Source organism: Anarrhichthys ocellatus, unplaced genomic scaffold (genome assembly GCF_004355925.1).
Source record: "Anarrhichthys ocellatus isolate YVR2014 unplaced genomic scaffold, GSC_Weel_1.0 scaffold71, whole genome shotgun sequence".
Classification (NCBI taxonomy): Eukaryota; Metazoa; Chordata; class Actinopteri; order Perciformes; family Anarhichadidae; genus Anarrhichthys; species Anarrhichthys ocellatus.
In genome coordinates, this window is record NW_022280101.1 from 615,513 (window position 1) to 637,930 (window position 22,418).

At 42.4% G+C, this 22,418-nt stretch overlaps 1 protein-coding gene across 4 annotated transcripts in view; it reads right to left on the reverse strand.

The window, feature by feature from the left end:
- The window catches only part of satb2 (SATB homeobox 2), a 52,337-nt gene that overhangs the window by 24,157 nt on the left and 5,762 nt on the right, over positions 1 to 22,418 (reverse strand). For 3 of the 4 annotated variants that reach the window (XM_031873316.1, XM_031873314.1, XM_031873313.1), the window contains exons 2-3: positions 11,165 to 11,380; positions 7,399 to 7,584 (exon numbers count right to left, since the gene is read on the reverse strand). In XM_031873316.1, coding sequence (XP_031729176.1) covers positions 7,399 to 7,584; positions 11,165 to 11,380 — 402 coding nt within the window. Of the gene's footprint in view, positions 1 to 7,398; positions 7,585 to 11,164; positions 11,381 to 20,083; positions 21,147 to 22,418 lie in introns of those variants that run through there. The other variant, XM_031873315.1, reaches the window with a different exon arrangement.

Here is a 22,418-nt window from a genome sequence, read left to right on the forward strand (position 1 = left end):
ACACACACACACACACACACACACACACACACACACACACACACACAAAGAGACCGTCTTCATCTTCAGCATCTGAAAATAAGCCATAACAATTTCGCTAATGCCAAGTTGGGTGGAAGCAAACGCGTGAATAAGCAGGCAAACACAAACTCACAGAAGACACATGACAGCACAGAGAGAAGTGGACATGTACATGTATCCGCTCGCATGCAAGCACGCACAACACACACACACGCTCCCAGTGTGATGGTAAATGCATTAATAATTGATCCATCATTTTTTTTTTTTTTTTTTGGTCTGATGTTCAATGGGCTCTGCTTCTTGTCCACATTTAAAAGTAGAAATCATTGTTCCCATTTCCACATTAAAATTCCACCTCCCAGAGACATGCTTTTATGTGGCCGGCTGGTGGCTTGGCTCATGTCTGAGTGAGCCCATCCGCACAAACGCAAAGCCGTACACAAACACACACTGATGTCTCCCGACTCCTCTCATCGACACTCGCGCAGGCCTTGCACGCATGGATGCCTGCATGTGAACACACACACACACACACATGCCCACACACACATCCTATTGTCCCATGCTGGAGTAAGTCTTAATGGTCGCTGCAGACGCATGCAGGGCTTTATTCCAAACTGGTTCCAGCTTCCACCCCTGACACAAGCCGAGGGAAACCCTATACACCTGACTCAACTCCTTATAAAAATCTGTCATGCTTATATTTTAGGGGCGTGCTCCTCTCCGCTGAAAACGCTTCTAAAAAATGCTCATCTGTAAAATAAAGTGCACAAGGTGGAAAGTGTTAGGCTCATTATGGTGCAACTTGATCCAAAACACTTAAAACATGTCTGCTACTTTCTAATAAGGCATACTGAAGGGGTTGTCTATAATAATGTTTTATAAGTCATTTTAAGGAAGGTAAGTATAAGCCATAAATAAGAACACATTCTGAGTTGCCATGTTTTTATCCTCACATTTGGCTTTTTAGCTCACTCTTTCTTTTAGAGGCAGCAGAGCATCCATTCATTAACTGAACAAGTTCAGACGTGATGGATTATGTTAGTAGGATAACTGTTGATACATTACTTTGTTTGTACCGTTTATAGCTGTACTGTGTTTGTTTTAAAATAGGGAACTTGTGTCCCGTTGCTGAGATCTGGGAACACAGAGACATCACTACAACAAAGTCTGATGCAAGAAAACAACAGATTATCAAACAGGTTGTAAAAAAATGAAACAAAAAGCCAACAGACGATCTAAAAACACTTGACGAAAGGGAACACACCCCTTTTGCTGGTATTAATCCTTCATTGCTCTACGACTACTACGAGTTGGCATCGATGTCGATCCATGAGGGTGATCTGTGGTGGATGAGGATAATGGAGCGTTTGGGTGATATGAGAATATCGTCTCTCCATTTGCCAACGCACCTTGGACACAATATGGGGCCAATATAATTCAATTAATCATTTTTTATTTAAAAAGAAAAGACTCGGTGAAAGCAGCTTGGTATGTTTTCTTTACTCATCCTGGGCTGGCCCAATCACACCTCTTATTCCTCTTTCTCACTGGCCAAAAAATACCGACTAACACCCACAAACATCTGGATTTAGTCTTCAACGGGAACGGTTACAATCTGCATTTAATACCGGGACACATGACTCCGCAGTAGTCACTGGTGTTTATCGACTCCAGCGACGGCGACAATCGTCAGTGATAAAAAACACAAACAACTCAAATTTTCATCCCTTTTCTGGCCTGATTCTATGTGACACGCCTTGAAGTGAATATATAAGAAATAAAATAAACTGAGATTTGAATAATTATTCCAACGTGAAAAAACATAGAATAAATTTGCTCTCCTCATCAAAGCCAACAGACTCCAGTCGGACCAGTTATTTTACCTCACTGATCGTCGTAAATAAACACTTCAACAGGAACAAAATAAAGCTCCAATCATAACCGTCGTTGTTATTTCCACTGTTCCATCAATCACCAACTCTGCTTTGAGAGTTTGAAAGAGAGACTGAATAAGTTACACAAAAAAAAGAAGAGGTAAACAAAACAAAAAGCATACTCGCCTACTGGCAATGGGAAAGGGGTCTTCCGCCTATTTTTAGCAGGATTTCTCGTCTTTATAAAACCTGCATATACGCGCTAATATTGGTGGAAAGAAGGATAATACTAGGCACCACCCCTCCCCCTCCGTTCCTCATGTCAGATGCTGGGGCAGAGCCAAAAATCTGTGGATGGATCAAGGCCTTAAATTGGATAAACCGAAGTGCAAAGGGGGTTGCGGAGATGTTGTGGGCCAAAAAAAAATGAAAAAAATCTAGAGGTGCATGCCGCCAAATGTGCCAAAATGTTTGCTGCAGGGGCTCAAGTAGCTTCAACATCTACATCTACTCAGTTACAGGCACGTACTGCTCAACTTTGGTTTGGGGGAAGTAGGTTTGGCGGCATTTAAGGGGACCGCAAGGAATGTGTACTGGTTGGTGGTGTCTGACTTATTGTGGTGCCAAAAATGCCGGGGCCGAATTGGGAACTTAACCTATACTACGGGATTAAAGTCAGGATATCCCGACCGCTGCAGCGTTGATTTTCACCATTACTACATTCCTGGAGTACCCCTTTAAAAGCCTTCATGGTCATCGGACAGCTTGTGTTTTTAGCCCCGCGTTTCTTCAGCAAACTAAATGAACCTGGTGAAACAACATCCATGTTTTGATAATCATCCTTTAAGATGAACTAAAAACGGACCTAAAGTGAACAAAAACAGCTTATGCATGAAAAGGATACACACCAGCCAAACCTGGAAACACAAAAGATGTTCTTAATAATAGGCAATTCCTGATTTCTAAATGTATTAAATATTAATAAATACAAAAGGAAAGTATGCCTTGTCTAAATGAGACTACCGTTTAAGTCAAATGTAACAGCACGCTGCTAGAATCCAAACTGGAACGTAGAGAGGTCTGAACTCAAATGTCCGGTGAATTGCTGACATGATCTGCAGCCGTGACCCTTTGTGGCCTGTTGGACGTGGCACTGCAACAATGCTCCGTCTCTCTAACTGACCACTGTTAACTGTTCATTGGCTGAAGCCCTAAAGTACAGGTCTGCTCCCATCCGTTCTATAAAAGCCTTCAGACCCTTATAATTGAAATAAACAATATCTCCCAGTTAATTACTGGGCTAAGCTAATTAAAGAAAGGCCGTGGTCCTCGGCGGGGACTTTAAATACACCGCTGGGACTCAAGAATGCAGGACACAATTCAAACAGGGAGAAAATAGATGGAACTCTGTGTAATTTTGGTCGTGGACCGCAGGGGAAAAAATGTATAATTTAGGCCAGAAATTATTCATTTAACATAAACGCTTGTTTTAAAAAACAAAAAGTATTCATTTGAGAGAAGTTGGGGGAGGAAGTGCATGTGTGTTTTGGCTGTGATACTGCGTGAATACACGGTTATCCACACAGTATGTGAACTTTTTGTTTGCATCCTTGTATTGGTTGAATACAGCTTACGTGTGTGTGTGTGTGTGTTTTGTGCACACTGTGAACAATACTCGAGTCAACCTCGAGTTTTGTTTGTGCCGAGCTGTGATGTAGCGTTTTCGGTCTCGGCTTTGAAGCCCCTGGTGTGGTGCATTGATGTGGACAGGGGACCAATGTGGCTCTCTGTTTTCCATACACCCTGATGAGACAGACAGAGGGAGAGACCTCCCCTGATACTTGGCAAAGACACTGAGGCTAAACGTGCTACTAATGGCATTCATCTGCAAACCGTAACAAACACTCGCTGCACAATTTAGTGGGTAATGTGCGGCCATCACTCCGGGATAATGTGCATCTGTGTGTTGTTTATTTGTCTCGCTTTAACAGGCTGTCAACTGCAGTTCTGACTTTGACAAAAATGAATCTGCAACATGACCAGCGGACAAGATTATAGTTTATGGTTACACTGGAAGGGCCAGTAATAGTGTGCACATTTGCATTCAGTGACGAAGCAAAGCTGAACTTTTTAAAGAGTAACTTAACATCCCCTAAATGTGTCAGCTGACATCCAGTGGTTTCACGTCTCATCTTGCTGCAGTGATGTGCATATGTACTCCAGGGTGTGTCAGTACACTGCGACATCACAGTTGGGTGTAGTTAGAGGTGCAACAGGCAAACACTGCTTTTCAGCCGTGTTTTCAGTTACTCTTTAAGCGGCTAAACTACTGGAGCGATGAAAAGAAAACGACGCTAACAAGCTAAACTATTACAGAGAGAAGGAGAGAAAATGATGGTAATAGTTTAGCGGAATGGAAAAGCACGTTTTCTTTAAACAATCGCCAAAACTACACGGTTCATCATAGCCAGAAGCTGTAAAAACTGTCATGAACATAAATTGTTCGTCTTACCGACGGTCAATGAACACATCATGTGCGACAAATGCTTCCATCAAAAAAGAAACCGAAATCAAGCTTAAAATTGTGATATTTCATCAAAAACATTGTATTCTATATATTTAAAATCTCACCCCGAATAAACCGTTCCAAGTAACCAGATACTGTAAAAAGCATTAAATTCTGTGTTTCTCAGCGCAACTAAGAAGCCATGATTGATTTGAATGAGACAAACAGCCACGTGAAACTTCGACTGAGGGCACCTGGAACAATGTTGGATATACAGATTACACTGTTTGACAATTTTTGTAAAAGAAATGATCAAAGAAATTCAACTTGTGTTTCCTTCTCTTTTTTGATTTATGGCATTGTAACTGTGTTACACAGACTCCCTGAAAACGCTTGTGGTTCAGAGGGTTAAGTAAATTCAATGAATCTGAGTAACCTGTGTCAGACTTCAGGTTTAAGTTCAGCATATCTCGAGCCAGACCTCCAGTCTCTAACTAAGGTCGAGAGTACACGGCCTGTTTCAGGTGGGCTGCTGCAGGCCTGATAGGAGCTGTTTGCTTTGAGGCAGTAAAGGGATTACCTGCAGCGGTGCGGTTACGAGAAGGGGGAGAACACACTTACACACACACACACACACACACACACACACACACACACACACACACACAACCTCCTACACATTAGAAACATGTCTGCACTCTCATGGGTCTGCAGACTTAATTCGAACGAGTTCTGGTGAAGATGACGCACACACACACACACACACACACACACACAAACACTGGAGCGAGATGTCAAACAGATGGGGATCTCCCACCATTTGCAGCTTATTGCAATAGCGCTTGTTGCTCACTGTCGCACTGTTGTTACCATTTTTATATATCGATGTGAGGCAACTTCCCCAGATGGCATTTTCTGCATACTTGAGAAAAGACAGCAGTAAATGTCACTGTCCTGTTGCAGATGACTACCATGTGTGCAACAATGAATTACAGAGTCTTTCTTTTACTCCGCTTCATAAACATGCTCACATACTGTACACACACACACACACACACACACACACACACACACACACACACACACACACACACACAATGTATATTTGTCTTGCGGAGACATTCCTGTCCAGCTCTTTGTTGTGTCTTTAATGACTTTAACAGGCTCTGTCTGTGTCTTAGTTGTGTTTTTGAAACATTCTTGCGCTTATTGCCGAGCGTAACGTTACAGCGGCGGCTCTAAATAGACGACCTCACATCCAGTTTTCTTCTCAGGCCGCTGATTAGAGGCAGAGTCTCCTCTCAAGGACCATTCTCGTCTTGACCCCTAAGCTGCACGGTATTTAATTCTGAGTCAGTGGCACCGTGGTTTACACAGGGAGAGACACTTGGAGGTTGGAAAATCGTGGCTATTAATAATGGTCCTGATGCTCTTCAAACTAACAAAAAGAGGCAGCTTGACCTCAGATATTTAGCTGTTTCAATTACAGTATAGTTATTCTGTATTTCTCTGCCAAGCTGAAAAAGTTGTTATGTTAGTCATCCATGTTTTTTCCTCCAGCCTAGCTATCGGGTTCTTCCCCTATTGTCTTTCTTTTTAATTTCAGCACATGGCCCTTAAATTAAACTTGTTCTGCAGGTCAGAGAGGCTCACATGCAAAACACCAGTGGAGCAAGTCTTGACGCTGGTAAGAAGTTCTTGCAGATACTCGTGTTTGGATTTAGCTTCCTAATAGCATTGAACAGACTACAAACACGTTTAAGGTAAAAGTGAAACACTGCTTTAGTGTCCCTGTAAAGACAAGTTGTATAGGAAGACGGCAGGGCTGTATGCAGGTCAGTTAAGGACCAGTTTTAGTACAACATAGCCTGTTGTCAGAATAATGCCTGTTAATACTCAATGTGAATATTTTCTGTCTATTTATGTTTTTTTCCAAGGACCACAATTGATATAAATCCTGTGACTCCTTGATGTTCTTTTTAACTGTGCATGACAAAGCTAACGATCAAACACAAAAACTAATTCTAGAGGTAGTCGTTCCTGCAAGTTAAGAGAGTGCAAGAACAGATTTAGAGGCAACGTCTGATATAATACTGAGAGTTAAATGAGAACATCAACACCACTCTCATGTCTGTAAGGTAAATGTGAAGCCGGCTAGCTTAGCTTAGCATCATGACTGGAAGCAGGGGGGAAAACAGCTAGCCTTGCTCTCTCCGAAGGTACCAAAATCTGCCTACCAGCTCATCTAAACGCTCACAAATCATCACCTTATATCTCTGTTTGTAACGAGCAGTAACTGAAACAAAGGTGATATATATCGCGTTAATTAATGAGCGTTAGATGAACTGCTAAACAGATTTTGTGACAGAGTCAGGCTAGCCGTTTCCTCCCGTATCCAGTCTTTATGCTAAGCTAAGCTAACCGGCTGCTGGCTATAGCTTTGTATTTAGTGTACAAACATGAGAGTGGTATAAATCTTCTCATCAAACTTCTACACATGCAAGCACACAGCACAATTTCCCAAAATGTATTTATTTAACTGTGCCTTTAAGGATGCAGGGACAGATGTTTATGCATAAAGAATGGACGCACAATCCTGAGGTCAATGCACCTTTACAGATTATGAGCCAAGCATGACCTGTAGCTCGCTAGAGTTTAGGGATACGAATCCTATTGAGTTCAAAACTTCAAATCATACTCACAAATTTAGTCCATGATCTCTGTCCCCTTCAGACACTGTGCAATGTTGACTCACAGATACAGTTTGTGCTTTCTTTGCAGTCTTTTATCAGTTGGTGGTGAGAGTGTAGTAGTAGCAGCATTAGCATGGTGTTGTTTTGAAAGATTGTTTGAATCTTAATTATAATTTCTGGCACCGAAGGCTTTGGCTTACAAAATGGCTCGAACCTTATTTTGAAAACCTGAATTTGAAGTTTCTTTCAGAATATGTAAAGAACGCACAGGTATGACAGCGCTGGTGTGGTGGTGACTGACCATGGGCTTGAGCCGCCGAGCTGTGGGAGTAGCCGAGGGCCAGCAGAGCCGTCTCCACCAGCTGAGAGAAGAGAATATCCTTCCTGACCAGCACAAACTCCGCATGCTCCTCCCTTCCCTCACATCCGTCCGTCTGAATCCCTCCATCCAACTGCTCCACCACGCAGAAGACCGGAATCATCAGACCTGCAGAAACAAGAAGATTCTTTATAATGTCTGGCTTTTATTGTCCGGGATCACAACACAGTTCATCCTGCTTAGACAGCAGACATGTGGATCGCATTTGTCGCGGGTCCAGCTTGTAATCCCTTCCTCCTTTCGGTTTTACACTGTTGAATAATGCAACACCTGAAGTTCTCAATACGCTGCAACCAACCAGGGCTAAATCGACTGGAACAGTGCTGTTCACTGTCTGCAGGACATTTAGATAGGCCGTCATAATAATGGCTCCCCTAACAGATATGCAAAATTATACAAAAGACCTGCACTCACACCAACTGCTACTTTCATTAGAGTATTAATAACAGGTTCAAATAACGATTCAACAACAATTTAAAGCAACAGCGGTGCTAAATATGAATGTTATTGCAGTTATAGATGTTTGTGCGGAGGTATATGAATTGACATGATACCGTGAGGCTTCCTCACAGATGCAAATTGAGTCCCGTGAAAACCAAACCAGATTCTCAAGAAGACAGTTTGCATGAAGCTCTCCCACCGTGCACGCACACGCCTTGACACATTTTCACAGTATTTGCATGATTCTTAAAAACCGCAGAAACACAAGTTCAGGTGAAAACTTTTGAATATTTATATTAATTATTCGGCAGAAATGTGACTCTGCATGCAGTCCTCTGACCTAAATGACAAAACGGGTCGTTGTCGCTCAGAACAACTCAGATAAGTGAAGAGCTCGTCTCGTCAAGACGATATTTCTTTCCAGCACCGATTTTAAAAAAATCACTAAAGTTTGATGTGGTTTAGGCAAAAAAAACGAATGTAAATAAACCAATGACAGACTCAACAACCTTCTCTGCCCACCAGGTTTTAGGACACGTTGATGGCGTGACGCTTCTTCTAACGGACAACAGTCACTATGTGTGAAGCTGAATCTTCATCTTGAATCAATGTATGGAGAACTACACCAATGGCGGATTTTTATTTCAAACATTTATTCAGCCACGTTTTTCTGTCAGAGAAGGTGACAACTTATGGAAATATGCAAACTTTAAAATGTGTCCCAGCGTATGAGGAGGGAACTTCAGTTTTTTTGAGCAAGGACGCAACAAAACCACGAGTCATTCCCTCGTCTCTGCCAGCTTGGACCCAAGTCAATAAATAAACTTCCAGGATGTAAAGTTACCGTAGAGCCTCTGGTTAGTGTCACAGTAAACACACTACAGGCCGACGCCACACATTACGATTTTAAGATCGGGTTATTTTGACCGGCTCTCAGAGTTTCAGTAGTTTGGTTGAATTTAGCGTATTCTTGGCCTGCTGTTAGCTGCTGGTTGGCTTTATTTTTTCAATAACTGATGACTGAATTTTAGATTATATGGAGCCAGTACTGCAGGTGAAATGCTGCCCCCTATCTCTTTGAAACAGGTGGCCATTGACCACAAACTAACACACACATCCATGTGTTTCTGGCGGTGTTCTAGTAACTCCTCATTTTTCGTGCGTTTTCCTACAAAAGACCGCAACACGTGTCAATGTCCTCTCGTTACATGCACAGTCTTTTCAAAATAAACTTCCGTCTTCACAGTCGGTTATGAATGCTTGTAAAACATCATATCAAGACACCTTGACTTGCATTGTTGACTATTTACTGTATTTATTATCATCTACTTCACTAAAAATAGAGACGCTGAACATTTAAAAATCGAGACAAGCACGCGCTCTTCCTTCTCGTCAGTATTTGAAGTACATTAAGTAGCCGATTCCCAGCATCCGTGTCCTTTTGGCTCCCTGCACTAATATCAATCCTTCCCCTTCAATATGAACCCTTTTTCCTAAAAGGCTTTTGGTTTCGGGCCACCTGTCAACTAATTAATTAAAAGCTCTCTGAAGAAATGATGGAGTGAGAGCATTAGGCAGCGTCCCAGCACTAATAATACAGGGCATGGCAATGTGTTTAACCGCATGGATACCACACAATACCGAGCACGCACACGCACACACACACATGCTCCTTCATGGAGGTGCATGTTGTATCGCCCCCCCCCTCCCCTCGTTCTTACCCCCGATCCATCCCGTTGTTTTAATCAGTCAATTCCTATATTTCTATTTCCTCCTCATTAATCACTCTGCTCCCAGTCCTCCAGGCTCTCATGGAGTGAATTACACACTGGAGCACTGTGCCAATTCAAGTAAGTGAATTTCCCCCAACAGGGAAATATAACTGTCAACACGGAGCAGCTCCCTCCGACCAGCGCTCCCCTCTCTCTCCCCCTCTCTGGCCCTATCTCGCTCGACACTTCGTCTCCACCTCAGTCTGTCTTCTCTCATATCCAGTGTCCTGTGATTTGCCCGCTGACTCTGTGTGATCTGGTTTGGATGATGCGATGTTGCCTCAAAACCTCTAATCCCTCTAATATGTATGGGGATGAGTGAACTGGGATATTAAAATAAGATGTGTGTGTGTGTGTGTGCGTGTGTGTGCGGAGTGTTAGTGTGTGTTTTGGCAGCTTTTGTTGGTGTGAGTGTCCCAGCGTAGACGTTTGTAAGTGTGGACATATGGTGTGTGTGTGTGTGTGTGTGTGTGTGTGTGTGTGTGTGTGTGTGGCCCCCTCCTCATGGCAGCAGTGTGGTTTGGAGGAGACACGTCGAGTTTCCTGTCTTCAAAGACAACCCGTCATTATTACAGGCCAACCATCCGCTCAGCGCAGGAAACCCCTTCCTCCTTCCTCTCCCTCAGTCCCTCAGTGCCTCACACAGAAATGTTTTCTTCTTTACGTTTAAACGTTCACTCTCTCACTTCAACACATTGCTTCTTCTTCCTCTTCCTCTTCTTCTCCTCTTGCTGCAGTCAAATCTGAGCTCCACGCTGATTTGTTAACCTCTTTTACTACAGACGGGTCCGTCTTTACAAACTCATAATGTGCAGCCAAGCGCTGTTCAAACCCACAGAAATGTCTCTTTCATATTCTAGAATATTTCCGTTTGATGGGATGGTGCAGCCTTAAGATCATTGCATCTTTGATTGAATGTTTCAGTCAGTGTAAAATAAAAATAATTGACGTAAATAGCGTGTTGGAACAAGAACAGAATATATTTATGATTCTGTCAAACAGTGTAGAAATGATTTCTATCTAAATTTAAGGAAAATGTCGAGAGACATTTCTGCAAACATACAGCAACACAAACACCCAGATAGGGGGATAAGTGCACACACACACGCACACACGCACACACAAACAAGAAACAACTTTCACAGTGAATGCAGGAATCGATAAACCAGAGTGAGTTGAATAAATCTTGTTTATATGGAGCAATCTGCTTTATTTGGTGAGCCTGTATTATACAGTTCCCCCCAGGCTTATAGATTAACAGTCCAGAAACACCGAGCCAAACTCCACTCTCGGCTACAGGACGCGGCTCAATGTGAGGAAGGTTACGGTCTCCTCATCGCTCCACTGATCTGACGTTTCTGTCTCTTTACAGGTGGATTGAAGCCCACTAATATGGAGTTAGTGGCTTTGAAATTAATCTCTTCATATAGTGAATAAACACCAACAAAGCCTCTCTTTACAAACATGTTGCTTACCTCCGAGGGGCCTCAGCGGGGCTCCGTTGTGGCGTATGCGTGGCCCAGTGGGGCTCCCGTTGAGCTCCAGCCGGCCTTTCTTCCCTGGCGGCGGGAGGCCGCTGGGGTCCGGGCTGCCCCCCCTCCGCTCGGGACTGTCCTGGGTGATGGGACTCTCCCCTCCTCGCTCCATCCTCCTCCAGATCCCCAGAGGAGCTCCAGCCAGAGAGAACGAGTCTGGAAAACATTTAAGGGAACTTGATTTAGGGTCGGAATTGTTAAAAGTGAAAAGAATTCAACTATTAAAGTTGTTGATATTCTTTTTTAAACTATTATTATTGTCAACAAATCCCATGAAAATACCAAAAACAATGAATAGTCCCCAACAAATTAAATATTTCCTCCTGTTTGAGTAATGTTTGCTAAAAAATAATGATGTTTTAGGACAAAACTTGCCCTATTTTTAGCGACACATTTTTTTAATCAGTAACATATGAGCTTGAAGCGAAGTGCTACAGACATGAAAGTTAAATATTCAGAGTTGGACGAAGACATTGATGTTTTGGTCTTTTCATGGAATTTGTTGAAGGTAAGAAAATAAAGGAATAACTTCCTTTAAGTGGCAGGTGTGTAAGATTTAATTAAATAATTGAAACAGACAAATAGCGACAGAAGAAGACGATGGAGAGAGAGTCGGTTATCAGCGTTTGTTGGGAGTGTAAACTACACAGTGACAGTGTGTGTTTGTGTTTAATATCTACGAGTATATAAACATCTACACATCCAGTGGGCGCGTGAACTTCGGTGTCCCCTGATAAGGGAGCGTCAGCCAAACGTCTGATACGGGGTAATGCCATTAGAAAAGCTGCCAGGCCAGACGGGGGACACATGCCAGCGTGTGAAAGAGCAGCCGGCTTTTATTTACATACGAGCCCCTGGACAATATCTGCCAGCATGTGTGACCCTCAGTGGAGAGAGAGAGAGAGAGAGAGAGAGAGAGAGAGAGAGAGAGAGAGAGATTAGAAAACTGTCCGTGGAAAAAAATGTAATAAAATGGTGAAGAGAGAAAGTATGGAAATCAAGTTAGTGAGCAGATTTGGGAGTGGAAAAAACACAGAGGGTCTCTGTACTGAGTGACATTGGCCAGCAATCCAGCAGAACAAATGAGGGAGAATCCATGGTTATTGTTTGAGTGTGGCATTTTCCACAGCGCTTGATTAGAAACTGAAACTCCCTCCCTCCCTCCCTCTCTCGCTTTTTTAATATTTCTGCAGCTTTTACTGCTCCAGCTGTCGTAACTCTGAACAAAAGACAACGTTTTGTGTGGTCTCTCCGTCTCTACCTTCTGTACCGACTCTTTCACAACAACACCACCACCACAGACTGAAAGAACACTTCAAAATGTATAATAATTAAAAACATTAGCTTTGGCGTGATTAAAAGGTACGGGAGGCAAAGAGGCCAAAACAATGTAAGTGGCAGAGTTTAATAATAATAAAAAGAGAAGAAAACAAGTTCAAAGCGTTGAGTGGAAAGCAATGGGTTTCAATGGAGTACAGTGGGATCTATAATTCACAAAGGGAGGCTTTTGCAAATAAATCCAACCACCGACAAAGTCGCAGCTACAATAAAGAACAACTGGATATAAAACACAACATTGACGGGAATTCACTGGCTGCGCTGCTCTTCAGCGGGACGAGAAGTGGAACTTTACCTGCCTTGTAAAACTTCAAGAGGAAGTGATAATTCATTTCTTATTTAAAAGTAATGCTCCAGAGAATCTGCCTTTATCAGAGGCAGGTCCTAACCCGCTGCTGACGATCCCTATCAACACCTCACCGACATCTCACCATCTGACCTGGGACACACACACACACACACACACACTTTATAACAGAAACTCAGTTTCCCAGCATCATCTAATCTCTCGCCCACGTGGTGCCATCCCATAGCAGGTATTATAACGTTATTTATTAATGGATGTGCTGCTTGTGCGTTGGCGGTGTTGTGTGAAGCCCATTCTGTCTTTTTGCGAGTCGTCTTACTCCGCGTAGTCCATCCTTCGCTCACAGATAGTGATGTCGTGTAAAGAAGTGAGGGAGACAAACAAACACAGGACTTTAAACCAGGAGACAGGTGTTCGTGTCTCAAAGTGTAGTTGAGTTATTTAAAAGTTACGTTACAGATGTATGTGACGTGTTTCCTCTATTTATGTGACTTTGTTTACGTTTTACTTAGTTTATGTACTAACCATGATGTTTTTCAAAAAACCTAACTGTGGACATTCAACGGTAACAACCTGGCTTAAAACGGCGAAAAGCCTAAAATGCCTTATCATGACATGTGGAATGTCCTAAAAGCATGTAGTAATTAAACTTTGTTGTATCACAGTAAAACTAGCTCAACCGCCAACGAAATGCAACGATGTCTCATAATTAGAGCTGAAAACAGTCAGTTAATTAAAAGTCATCTGCAAACGTTTCGATAATCGATTCATCATTTAAGTCATTTCTCAAGCAAACACATCAAATATTTGTTTGTTTGTTCCAGCTTCTTCATCGTGAAGACCTTCCGCTTTTCCTCGTCTTCTGTGAAAGTGAACTGAACATCTGTCGATTGATCACTCAATCCATGAAGAAAATATATTTGGCAGATTAATCGATAATGAAAGTAATTGTTAACTGCAGCTCTATGAGATAACAGACACTGGCAAACTTTCTGGTGAATGAGTGTACTTTTACTTTTGATACTTTAAGTACATTTAGCTGATAATGTTTCACATCCACAGTCTCAGACTGATAAATGCAAATCTATTTTATGTAATTATTACGGCGTGTTGAGCAGTAACCTCACAATAGCGTCGGCGTTCTGTTGAATCTTATCAGCCTTCAAAAGCCTGAGATGGTTGTCCTGTTCATCCGAAATCCATCTGAGGTGCATTGTTTGATAAGGCCTGCGATACTTGGAGCAGTTAATAAAGATGCGATAAGAGTTGCTGTTGCATCTGCTATGGAGACAGGTAACACATGTAATGTCATTTTGATAAGAAGAGGATTCATGACACGTTTCCCAATTTATTGCTTCTCTGGTAAACTGTCACACTTTTCTTTTAAAACCTGTTAATCAATAAAAAAAATAAGTAGAAAATAATCTGCTGTATCTGCTGCTCTGAGACGGTCAGACGTGAAGAAATAAAAAACCCAAACTCTGCTCCGTTTGTCCCGCATTGCTCCCGATACTGGGACGGCCTCTGTGTTTTTTGATGATAAGCCACTATCGAGTTCCTCATTATTACACGCTGTAGACATAACAAATACACAGCCAGAGGGCCAAAGACAAGATTGCAGAGCAAAAGAAAATGCAGACACGCCCAAAGAAATGGAAGAGCGGGACACGACAACAAACACACCTCTAAACAACTGGTCCGGCTCAAAGACGTAAACACACACAAACAGAGGCCAACGTGTAATTCAAAGCCAGTCTAAACGCACAAATCAGACGGCTGACAGACACTGATTGGTCGTCCCATTCATGTGAGAGACGCGCGGTGTAATGAAAGCTGCTGTTCTTAAGCTCATTAAAGTCGTTTAAAGGGAGACACTACAGGTGGAAAGGTTTCACTTATAGATACCACCATGAAACTTTACCATTGATTCATTACATTAAGGCAATTGTTTTGTTACAAGTTTTCTGGAATGTTATGTTTAAATGTGCAAATGAGGCATTTTCTTATTCAAATTTCCAAAACAAAAATCTAAACATTGGATAAAGCCAGCCTCAAAGTTCTTGTTTCATGTTGTTGACGTATTAGAGTCAAAGGTTTTTACAGAGGGGATTTTGGATATCTCTTTGTATCGCTCCATAAATCCGAAAATACTGTCAAAATCCATGTTTTTAGTAATAAAATGTTCTATAACTCAGGCTATGAATGATATATGAACAAACCCCTCTGTAGAAACCTTCAGAATATAGAATATATATATATAGAACTGGACATTTTGGTGTATGTAAGAGCTACTGAAGTGGAGATTTCTGGATCAAAGTCTGAGAACAAACGTCCTTTGAAAAGATGTTTAGTTAAATTACATTCATGTTGAAGACTAGGTGAATAGGGTAAAAAAGATGACAGACAGATATCACCATGAAACTTCCCCAGTTGATCACTGACATTAAGACAATTATTTTTTGTATTACACGTTTTCTGAATTTGCAAATGAGGCATTATTTAATGGTAACTTTTGGTGAATTTAGCAGAAATCTACAGACACAAATAGACAAAGTAGTTAAATAAACACCTGAATGTGTATTTTGGATGTTTTCTTTCCACTATAGTGTGAAATTTGAAATGTTATGGGAGCAAAATAGAGGCAAAATCTCTAAATTGATAATTTTTTTTTCTCCATCGCTCTTATTTTGTTTTTGCAACATCTAGATTTAGGTTTGGAAAAACAAGTCCAGCTGTGTTTAATGTTCGGCCTCCAATGAAGCAAGACGTTTACGAAAAATAAAGATTCAGGGGGAACAACAGGTAAAGCAAAGAAAAGTGCTCCCTTTTTTACACACACACACACACACTCACACACACACTTTACTGTAATCCCACATTGTGATAAGTGTGCAGGAAACAGAGAGCAGCGACTCACACACTTACGCTCTGAGACGAGAGTACAGGAGGGATAATTGTGTGTGAGGAGTGAAGGCAATCAGCCAAACAGCAGGATAAGATGTTCAACGTGTACATGTATGAAAGTAACGTCTCTCAAAGTGTCAGAAAGAAATACAACTAACCTCTCACTCTGCAGAGCTGCATCGCCTGGTATCTCTTTTACCGTTACGTTAATGAAGGGTTGAGCCTCCGACATGCAAAGCAGACGGAGCGAGAGAGAGAAAGAGAGAAAGAGAGAGAGAGACCTATGAGGGCATTATTAGCTCTGATAGCCGGGGAGAGAGAGAACGGGGGAGAGGCATGACCTCTGTAGGACAATATCCACACGGACGTTCTTCCTGTACGATGATGCACTTTTATAGCAGGGTTATCAAGCTATTGGTTAATGCTTGGCTCTGCAGCGCAGATAAAAGAGGAGGTGGAGGAGGAGGAGGAGGGGGAGGGGGAGCGATATTAAAAGCCCTGCAGTCAAACTGAATACGCATACATGTATGCACAGGGAGGGGACAGAAAGACCAGTCAGGAGGCAACCTGGTGTCCTGCACAATTATGTTCGCAAACTATTAAACTGAACTCTCAATTACGTTTTGAGAGAAACGTGTTTTCTCAAATTGTATCAAAGCAAACTAAAAATAAACGCCACAAAACTGCTTGGTTAGGTTTACGCAACAAAACGACTTAAGTTTGGTAAAAAAAACAAACTCACGGTTTGGCTTAAAATGAATTAAAACAAAGCAAGAAATGCAACAAAAGTACTTAGTTAAGGCAACGAAAGGTTCCATCAGGACAAGAACAGCGGCCCCGTGTTTTTTGACCCGAGCACCACTTCGACGTAATCCACGACAAATCACGTTTCCCTTGAAACGTGATTCACAACGCAGTTAAGTTGAATGGGAACTTCATTTTTAGGAGACAGAGCTGCTGGAGGAAGCACAAAAAAAGAAGAATCTGTTTTTAAACGTCTGAAAAGAAAAAGGGGAACAACACAAGAGTTTTTTATGTGGCTGTTTATGAGAAATGATTGCTGTTTGGGAAGGTTGCATTATTGTGGAATTTGCCGTTTATGGCCATCAGATGTGTTGCTGTGATGTGGGGAGAGTTGGTGTGAGGGGAAGACAGACCTTTATGGCACACACACTGTCAGTCACAACTATTTTGTAGCTTGTGGAGAGGGTCCTCGGGCTCAAACACACACACAGACACACACACACACAGAGGAAAATAAGCAGGGTGAGGAGGCGAGACGAAGGCCTTCTGGCGAACATGTTTGGCTCCCTCGTAAACATCTCATTTGATAATACGGGATGAAGAGTTAACAGCGAGCATTTATAGCCTCGCCCTTCCAGCTAGAGGATGCATGCTTAAAACACACTCATCCATACATACACACACACACACACACACACTAAGCCACACAAACCACAGCCAGCACGCTACACAGCCTCTCTGCTTTAACACTTCCAGGGACCACACACTGACTCAGAATACAGACACACAGCAGGGACCAATAAGAGTGTGCAGAGCAAACACATGTGCATGTATACGGCACAGGAGTGTGTGTGTGTGTGGACAATATAATAGCGTCACAACATGATGCAGTCCAGTGCAACTTTTGTGACGCTTTTGAAGTTGCATTGCATCATGACGTGTTCCTGTTATATCGTCAGACATTTACAGCGACGATGCTGCTCAAAGAAAACGCTCACTTTACACACACACACACACACACACACACACACACACACACACACACACGACTGCCAAACCCATCCACCACAGCCTCACCAGAGTGGGAATAGCAGAGAGCCCAGGTCTCAGAGGTTTCACAGTCACACTCTAAGAATAAAAAAAGAAGACTTTATTTTATCATGAAGAAGAGGAGATACCAGCAGGCTGAATGGGGGACATTAGAGATCAGTGAGTGACGCCCACAGCATCAGAGGAGCATCATTAGCTCCCACTGAGCTCCTCCGCTCTCTAATCTCCTCAGTTTAATAGCGCGGACACACCCATATTACGTGTGAACAGATAGCCGGTTTCACACAGGAAGAAGGGAGGGGGGGGGGGGGGGGGGTTACTGAAATACTCAAAAGCTGTGGATTTAAATTTGAGATTCATTATTTATTGGTGATAATTTAATTGTGACTTGTTAATCTCTGTTTTTGTATGATTATCAGAACACCAAGTAGCATTTAGCTTTAAGAATTTAGAAAAATAATTGAAAAAAATAATATTTCAGCTACTCAAAAAAAAACTGCAAAGTGACGCTAAAGAAAAGTCTTCCTTATAAGCATGAAATTGCAGACCATAAATAATTGGCGCATCTTTGCGGCAGAATGAAAAGAAACAAAAAGGCTCAAAGCTTCGCACAATATGAATCCTCTGCAGCTCAGTGAGAGCCAAAGAAAATATGACTTTCCCACTATTTCTTTTTTATACGCAAACTCTTTAACCCCCCCCCCTCTCTTCCTCTTCACTCCGGAGTCTGCGCAAACATGTGAGCAAACGTTAACCAGACAGGCCAGAAAGTCTCCCATCAGAGCAGCTGAAACGAATCCGTTTCTCCTCGCGGTTGGCTCAAAAAAAATAATAACTCGCGTATTTTTTTCTATTATTAGTCTAATGTGATTATCGAGAAACGGTTTCATGTGGTGTATCGGGAATATTTCAAATGACTGACGTGCGTAATAATCCAGATTATACAAATTCTCCGTCCGCACTTCACCTGCTCAGGTGAATAGATGCGTTTGTGTGAACAGAAGTTGACTTTTCACGCATTGGATTTGATGAGAAAACATTGGCGCTGTTTGTCTTCCTGGTGGTATTTTGTGTTATTTTTGGAGAAGAAGAGTCAGCCTGCTGTTTTCTTTTAAAGGTCGGAGAGTTTGGGTCTGCAAATAGCCGCTGCTGTCAGTGTGAAGAGGAAATACAGGAATGAGAGTCAAACAATTAGAAGGAAAATGTACTTTTTCGTCTGTCCTGCTCGTATTCACAATGAATCATTGAATGCAGGCCTGCACGATGCCGCGTGTTCGATGCCTCCGCGTTTAGTGCGGGACAAAGTATTGCTCCTGACGTGACGCTCTGCAGAACGACTGTTTCTCATTTCACCGCATTTGGCTTCAGTTTCAGAGAAGACCGGAGGCCCAAACTTCCGCTTCAGTCCATGAGCTTTGTGATGTTCATGTTTCATGGTGACCCCTTTTCTTTCTTTCCTCCACTCCCTCTGGAGGTGCGCTTGCTCCGAGGTGGCGGAGTGTTTACTGTCCCATGTGTTGCAGAGGTTAAAAGGCCCGTGTAGCTGCCGAAGAAACAGCCGCAGCGTGTTCGACACGTCTCGGTCTCCCTCGGTATGTTTTATTCATCACCTGTCCCGTTTACCGGCAGTTTGAAGCGGTGGAACACAAACTAAAATAATAATAAAAAACTGATGCTGTTATTTAAACTGTGCACGCGTGTTAACCAGTAACACAAGTAACACCTCTCACAGTAATTCATTATTTTACTTAAAAGTTAAAAAGTCACGAAGTGATGTTGGGACATTTTCTTGTTTTTTCTGGAACGATTAATTTTCGCCTTATCAAACACACACACACACACACACACACACACACACACACACACACACACACACACACACACACACAGCTATATATATATATAAATAAAAGTTTTAAATCAAAACATTCACTGCCAAGCTTCCAAAATAGCTATTTAAAAAAAGGAGCAAAACATCTCCTTAAATATTTAACTCCCAATATTCATAAACTGGTTGAGTCCTTTAATAATTTATATGGGATTTTATTGAGGTATCTACAACTTGTGCATATTTAGAATATTTAAAATACTAAACACAACTGATATTTTGTACAAATAATATTAATAGTGAAGGAAATACGTTTTATTTCATTGCCAAGAAACTGAAATTGATCATACATATGCAAATGCAATAAGTAAACATGACTCAATGTGTAAAAACTTATAGAATATGACTAACTCCCTTTTAAAATAATAACTATTATTATTGTAATATTAAAATAGATGGGTGGATGCTATGTTATTATCACACTAATAATATCCAATAAAAGCACTTAATACTATTCAATTATTATTATTATTTTAATAAATCAGGTATAGTTATTAATTAAAGGGACAGTTCTCTGTTAGTTGATCAATGCTTAATCTATTTGGTTGTTTTTATAGAATTCATATCGTAATTCACGGGCAGTTTTAAATCGTTGGCGGTGAGCAGATGGAGCTGCAGAACTACTCACTGTTTACGGCGTGTCTGTAGCGCTGCTGGCCGCTGAGGAGGCTCTGTCCATTGAGCAGGAGTATTGAATCCAGGGCTGGGCTGTGGTTCGGCTCCTACACACGGCGGATCACGCTGCTGAAATCTGGACTCGGACGAGAGAACCGGACCAGAGATCCGCAAGAAGTCACTTACTGGTGACAGTGTGGTGGGGGACGAGGGTGGAAGGGAAGGAAGGAAGGAAGGAAGGAAGGTGGGGGGACGATAGCACGGAGGATGGAAGGAGAGGCGAAGAAGAGAGACTTTGTCGTCTGTCGTCCGGAGCGCGCGCACAAACTTGATATTTTCGATGCACTTTTCGTGCTCCCCGTCCTTTAGTTTCACGCTTTTGTCAAAACGCGTCTCTGTGGCACAAGTCGTTCCTCCTCTGAACTCATGGCTTCATCCTCGGAAGAAAAGCAAACAGCGCAACAACAACAACAAAAAACGCAGCCGGTGAAACAGAAACAAGACAACCCGGGAGACAAAACGCACAACACGGACCTGACCGAAAAAGCAAAACACCGGAGTCAGACTTTTACAGCAGTAGCGGGATTTATCGGCGCAAACAGAGCGGGTTTCTAATCAGCGTGTCACTTTCAATCGTTCCTGTGCCAACGGGCGCACTGACTGATAGAGGGAGGAGAGAAGGGAGGAGAGACAAAGAGAGAGAGAGGGAAGGGGAGGGAAGGGATAAGAGGAGGCGTCAAAAAAACGAATGTGACCCATGAAAGCATTTTGTGGGCCGGATCTCGCTCATACAGGACGCATAATGAGATAAAGAAGTGTCCGTCAAAACGCACCCGCGCGGGGATCCTTCTTTTTGGACGCTTAAATAATGTCTCTTTTGACTCCACGTTCTCTCCATTCAACACAAACAGTTGCGCAATACTTCTCTAAATCCTTTCTGAAATCTCCTCATAGTGTCTGCCTATCAGAGAGACCTTGACAAAGATAGAGCTCATGTTGTTACTTATCTTTTTTTCCTGCGGAGAAAGAAGATTTGTGCTTCACGCAGCAGGAACTTATCAGCTCCCCTCTAACACTTTCACACATGTATCATCCCGCAGATAATGCCGCCCGAGGTGAAGTCCACGCGCTGATACATGTTAATAAGTAGCCTAATAATAAGTTCCTTCCCTCATTCTCTGCTGTTATTACAGATGCCTTCAGGGTTCCTGTCAATGATAAACCGTGCGCAAGCGCGTATAAAAGTCGCCCCCCAAAAAAAAGTTATGACAACAAAAGTTAAAGCGACTCGCAGACACACTGGATGGTCAGTGAACGCCTCCTGCTTCGTCTCGTTCAGCAGCAGTGAACGCAACAGCACTCACACGAGCGCGCACAGCTGACCGGGTCAACGTCGTGTTGTTGCGCAAAACGCACGCGCATTGTCTGTGGCGCATAATTCACAATGTGTGTGTGTGTGTGTGTGTATATATCTGTTTTGTGTGTGTTTTACTGAAAATACAGAGAAATACTTCGTGTTCACATACACAATGTGTGTCAGGTGTGCGCGCGCACATTTGGATACAAATGGACACAGCCTCATTTCTAACGATCAGCCACTGCTTATATGAAACACACAAACACACACACACACACACACTGACTGAAGATGTAGCCTTGACCTGTGATTGACAGGTGTCCATGTAGTGTCTCATACATAAGGAAGTCGGCGAGGGTCAAATGATATGGAGTGATTTCTAAATGCAAAATAATATTTATGGAACAGTTCCATAAATATTATTTCATTAATGAAAAAAAATGTTTGTGGGGAAAAAAAAAAAGTGTTTTTTGTAATAAGTGGTGATTTGCTGCATCATTATTTGTTTAAAAATGGAGTGGTCAGAAATGTGTATTATTTTAACAGAAATACGTGCACGTGAGTATATTGTATTGCGCGTATTAACGCAGTAAATATTTTGACTTTAATTATCTGCAACTCGAACTCTGTTTGTGATTTCCGTTCGACTCAGCTGAGTCACCGAGGCTCCTCGTATTTGCATGCACCACTGTCTCTGCGGCCTCACGGTATATAAACTGCGACAAGGGAGTTCTTTCATGCGCACACACATACACAAATGTCTTTAAACGAGAACATGCGCAACCGAATTGAGGAACAAAACTGCAACTCTGGCTGTGCGTGAAAGCCCCGCTGGCTGCACATTTCACGGAGCGTTGCGTTGGTGTGAGAGGAGAGGAGCCCACGCGACGGGGTACCAGTGAGATAGAGGAGGGGGGGGTTACTGATCCGGGGCCTCTGGGTGTTTAGAGGGTCTGGCGTGCGTGCATCGCCAGTCGTGCGCGTATACAGC